This window comes from Temnothorax curvispinosus, unplaced genomic scaffold (genome assembly GCF_003070985.1).
Source record: "Temnothorax curvispinosus isolate PA1 unplaced genomic scaffold, ASM307098v1 QBEX01005075.1, whole genome shotgun sequence".
Classification (NCBI taxonomy): Eukaryota; Metazoa; Arthropoda; class Insecta; order Hymenoptera; family Formicidae; genus Temnothorax; species Temnothorax curvispinosus.
The window spans coordinates 93,105-98,317 of record NW_020214855.1 but is presented as its reverse complement, the minus strand read 5'-3'; the positions used below and the strand labels follow the sequence as shown (position 1 = coordinate 98,317).

At 40.4% G+C, this 5,213-nt stretch overlaps 2 protein-coding genes across 5 annotated transcripts in view; both read right to left on the bottom strand.

The window, feature by feature from the left end:
- The window catches only part of LOC112454444 (proton channel OTOP2-like), a 22,268-nt gene extending 20,784 nt beyond the window's left edge, over positions 1-1,484 (bottom strand). For all 4 annotated transcript variants that reach the window (XM_025015836.1, XM_025015838.1, XM_025015837.1 and 1 more), the window contains exon 1: positions 748-1,484. The gene's annotated coding sequence lies outside the window, so the exon portion shown is untranslated. The remainder of the gene's footprint in view (positions 1-747) is intronic.
- Positions 1,485-2,091: 607 nt separating this feature from the next.
- Positions 2,092-4,188, bottom strand: LOC112454437 (vesicle-associated membrane protein 7). Its single transcript, XM_025015825.1, has 6 exons — positions 3,936-4,188; positions 3,229-3,449; positions 2,897-3,034; positions 2,643-2,801; positions 2,474-2,566; positions 2,092-2,392 (listed from the first exon to the last, which is right to left on the bottom strand). Exons 2-6 carry the CDS (start codon positions 3,430-3,432, stop codon positions 2,324-2,326), a joined length of 663 nt encoding a protein of 220 aa, XP_024871593.1. The 5' UTR covers positions 3,433-3,449; positions 3,936-4,188; the 3' UTR covers positions 2,092-2,323.
- Between the last annotated feature and the right edge of the window lie 1,025 nt (positions 4,189-5,213).

Genomic DNA, 5,213 nt, shown 5'->3' with positions numbered 1-5,213 from the left:
TTTGCTAGATGCACGCAACGGGATGAAATATAATCGTCGCCAAATGATAGGCCGAGAGCTATCGAGCCACATCGAAACGTTGTAAAACGGTAGCTACTTAACATTAGCATGATATTTATAAAATCGGTGAAGATATCTTCTGATTTACGTGATAAATATTCCAATATTGAAATTTTATTAAGGTAGAATTAAATAAAAATTTCTATTAAAATAGAATCAGTAGAATTAATGTGAATTTAAATAAATAACGATCTGCTTTATTATCTATTGACTTCGAAGCTTATTTTTAGCGAGAGACCACTTCTTCTTTGAATTATTTACTTCAAATACAAGAACCACATTGGGGTCACGATATTTTCTCTACAAGCAAAAACCAACCCCAGATCGACCCAAAAATACATTCGCACAAATTTCGGCCATCTATTTAAAGAATAACTCGTCGTTCGATCGATCTTGCGACGTTGCCTTAAAATTTTGTGCAAAATATCAGATAATTCATACCTACAAGATAAATAAATGGTAATCCATCCCGTGGTTTCAACGTGGCGCACGCCGATTTCGTTCCGCGAACGAGAAAGGGAGGAAATCGAATTACAAAACGCTCGTGCGTTTATTTCACGCAAATTACGAAAATTCGTTAACGCATGCATTAATGAATATATCAGCTTTTCCTTTCAACGCCGCGAAAGCCGCGCGACTTCGGCGCTCGAATAAGGGAGTCGGCGAAAAGGGAAGAAACGCACTTACGGGGAGAGCTCAAGGCATTCGTCGCCTTCCGGCGTTCATCTTCCCAGCACCCTTCGTCGTCGTTCTCCCGAGGGCGACGCATCCTCCCTCTCACATCGCAATGCCCATCACACCGTGCAGTCCCGCGTTTTCACTTTCATACGGCGCCTCCTCTCGCCGGGCTCGGCCGCGGATCCCGTCATCTGCCGTCTTCCGCCTCCACCCGGGTCCACCGCGAATCCATATCCCGGCGTAATCGGGGATGCCTAACGCCGCTGCCGCACCACCCACAGGTTGTAAACACACGCACCGACGCGTTTTCTCGCGCGTACGCGTACTCGTCTCTCACGGGGTGCGTACGGGCCGCGCGTTTTCCCTCGCGAGTTTCTTTACGCCGCGCCGCTACCCTTTTTTTCCATCCGGCGAGGGAGAGACGAAACGGCCAGAAAACGCACGTTTCTCGATTAAACTTTTCGTCGTGTTATTCTCCTTTTTCTCTCTTTTACCGGCATGTCGACAGATTACTTTCTTTTTATTTTCTCTTTTTTTTTCACAGCTCTCCGGAAGGAGCTGTAAAACTTGTTGAACGGGAGGGAGAATATATAAGAGGGACAATATAAAAAAAGGGAGGACCGTTTTCCCCAAAATATCTCGGGAGAGTTTGGGGACGGAACGCGATCAATCGTGGCGCGTGTATACGAGGCACGGAGACACTTCGGCACCTCCCGAAGGGCGCGCCGCGCGAGACATCGACATCCTGCGAGAGCCGCCGGGCTGCTGCGATGGCCCGGGCTTCGGCGACGGGAGAGCGCCCGCGCCACGACGCCGCCACCCGTCGCACGCCGCTGCGCCGAGCGTCGACGTCGTTGCATCGGCGGCGCACGCCCCGTAGTAGCGAGAGGACGGTAGCGATGGACCTTCACGGATCGTCACGGACGGATAAGATCCGGATGACGTTCCGTCGATACCGTGTCGATTTTCCAGAGGAAATTGGAATCTCGGAGCATTTTCCTTGATATTTCTCTCTTTTTCGTTTTTTTTTGCACAATTTCCTTAAATAAATGTCCCGATTCCGATTGATAATTAAGGATATTACGACGTAATTATATCTCGTTTTATATAGTCCGACGTAAAATATATTCGCTTTATTAAAGAGACGGGGCATAACAAATTGTAAAAACATGTGGGACTTGAACAAGAAAACGTTTTTATTTGCGCCTTTTCGTAAAATAAGATTATAATATGGTGCATATTTCGGTGTAAAAAATAAAATGGGTTTCTTACATATGTATATACGTCTTGTCCACAAAGTATAAATTGTAATAGTGTTATGATTCTTGTAAAATAATGATCGTAATACAAGCATTATGGATAAATATTGCAGACATGCGTGTATATGTATTACATATGTTTAGTACAATGTCCTTATCGTATTACGTAAACTAAGATGTAACAATTAAATTTGTAAATAGTATAACCTCGCGGATCTAAATGGTTTTCATCAGTCTCATACTTGATTTCCGCGCACTTCTCTTTCATCCATATATGTATATTCAATCGGTGTTTGAACACTGTATCATGTACACATGTATATGCATTAATTTCCCACACATTTTTGCCAAGCCAGTCCTCCGCACGTTATAGAGACAATTACATATATTACAACCTGCATTAGAAAAATGAATATTAGATACCGATAGAAATTAGAGAAATAGAAATTCGAAACTGATCGCAGTGTTGAACTTACAATTAAAATAGCACCGACAATAACGTAGATTTTGACGTTCTTCCAAAATAGGGAACGTGCTAGGTTTCTACTTGTCTTTCTGAACGTCACGGACTGGAATAAAAAAAAAATTAGACTTTATTGTAATATTCAATTAATTAACATTAATTGTGAGCGTACTTTTACGTACATTGGCAGACAAGTTTTCCGTTTTGTTTACAAGCAGCTCCAACCGCTCGCCCCGCATCGCTATATTGTCGATATTTTTCACCATAATGTCCTTAAGCTCATCCAGCTCGCCATGAACTTTGGACAATCTATCAAGATCTTTGGATTCGCTATAATGCTTCTGAAAAGAGAAAAGGTGTAAGGCGCAATGAGACAGATGTGAGACCAACGTTTCGAGACATTGATTAATGATTACGTAATCACTTCTGACATTACCATTTCGTTGGCCAAAACACGGCCGAATTCTGTGTTCATGGCATAAGCTAGGGCAGTTTGAGCACCTGGTCCATAAACAGCCAAGAATCTTCTCTTGATTTCATTGAGATACAAAAATGCCCTGGATCTTTGAAAATCCTGCAAAATCAACTTTCATTATTGTATATCCTTAATATCGCAATATCCATCTTAGGCTACGGTCAACGTGACGCTACAAATGCTTCGAAGCATTCCTCTTCTCTTTTCTTTCAATGAAGAAAGAAAGAGAAGAAGAATGCTCCAAAGCATTTGTAGCGTCACGTTGACCGTAGCCTTAATCCATGTATACATACATCGTCTGTAATGCACATGTAAATAAGGTGATCCTCGCAGATGTAGTGAAAAAGATAAGGCCCTTGCGAGTATGTGAGCTTGTCATTGTCCGGTGGTATCTTTGCCAAGATTTTCGCTGTGACCTCTTCAAAGTTTCCGACGCACGCAGCATGTTTCGCCAATATAATTGTCCCGCGGGCCACCACGCTATATAAAATCGGCATATTGGTGACAAAAGTACCTGTAACGAAAAAAGCATACGTTTAATTAAATGAGATAAACAGATAAAGACACGTAGTATATATATTTTCTTTTATTTTTGGCATTAACTCGATTGTTCTTTGACCAACGCGATAAATGATATTGTAATATTATTCTCCCAGTGGGACCTGCTTATCATATCACGACTGAAAACAACAGACTGCAATGTGGCTGTGCGGGCAAATGTCTGATCTGGTTTTAAGTACAACACTCGTTAGAAACAGCTCGGTAATGACACGAATTAACTGTGACGTATGAGCAATTATTTCTGCATAAGTACTCCCCTATAAATAACGCATGCATTCTCAATCTTAACCTCCGACGAGTCCATGAAACAATGAAATTAAGTAAGCTTCCGAGATCTCTTTAACTATTTGGACTTTGAAATTTTGACGCAAAAACGCAATACCAGAACACTTTTTTCACGGTGGGATTATCGGCGCGGGCGAGCCAGTATTCGACCTACCTCGATGCAAAACAAAGTATTTAATTGAAGGAACAGCTGCGCACTTTCCTGTTTACGCCTTCGACGATGTGGCACTGATAACGCGCGGGTTTCCGCCTATCCAGAAACGATAATCAATCGATCGATCTGTCGCTTCTCTTCGGAAATCTCGGCCAAAACATCGGAATACTCCCCGCGAGCGTGAGACAGTTAACATTTGCATGAAATCATCGATGAGCGAGCATGGGTGACAGTTCATCACTGGCAGCGTGGTGGGGGCCAGTGGAGCGCCTGACGTTCGTTCCTGCTTGATCTTGCGCACTTGTGAGGCGCGAAATTCAAAGCGACAACGCTTCAGTATCAACATTTCGACGAGATATATTATTAAAAATCAAGGGTGAAATATTGTGAATATAATGAAACTACGGAGACATCTAAAGTATATCGATATTATCGATTAGGAATTACAAATGTTTCGATTACATAAATGTCTGCGAAATTAGCTTTTAACGTACAGTATTGAATTTACAATCTTTTTATTGTATATGTCTCATAAATAATGTATATTTACGACGATGTTTATGCAAAGATATCATATATTGCCATAAAATTACATTTTTTTTCTACAGTTATCACTCGCACGGGTAATCCACCCGGATGATAACGATAAAATTGCAACGAGTGACATATGCAGGCAAAATAAAAAGTCACGATAACATCAATATAGCATTAAAATTACTTTTTATAACCATTTTGGAGCCATTTTAACGTTATTTTGACGTCACGTAAAATAATTAATTATTTTATCCGTATTAACAAAATAATATAGATACTGAATAATTAAATTAATCGGAGTTTGATCAAACTCGCTCTTATCATATAATTTTTGGTCACGTATGTGATTTCTAAAAGTCCGGAGCGACTGGTTGTAGCAGATCGCATGTGCCATTCACGCCCGTAGAAAAACGCGTTACATATATATTATACATAAATATCTGAATAATTATCTTTTAACGCAATTTATAATTTATTGTAATACATGCTTTATCAATAATACATATTTACGACACGACGCAATAATAGCATCATATATTATCATAAAACTACATTTTTTCCACAATTATCACTCGGATGATAACGATAAAATTGCAGTTTTTAATTAAAATTGTATATTACTGATCCCTAAATACACCCAGACAGAACAACAGGTCACAATGATATAAAAATCATGTTAAAACAGCGTTATAAGGTGATTGATTTATAATCATTTTTGGCCATTTTAATGCCAATTTGAAGCCA

Coding starts and splice junctions, on each gene's coding strand:
- LOC112454437 (XM_025015825.1), bottom strand. CDS start 3,432: ATGCCGATTTTATATAGCGTGGTGGCCCGCGGGACAATTATATTGGCG. Junction 2,802..2,896: donor GTGTTTTGGCCAACGAAATG/GTAATGTCAGAA, acceptor TTCTCTTTTCAG/AAGCATTATAGCGAATCCAA. Junction 2,393..2,473: donor TTGTCGGTGCTATTTTAATT/GTAAGTTCAACA, acceptor TTTCTAATGCAG/GTTGTAATATATGTAATTGT.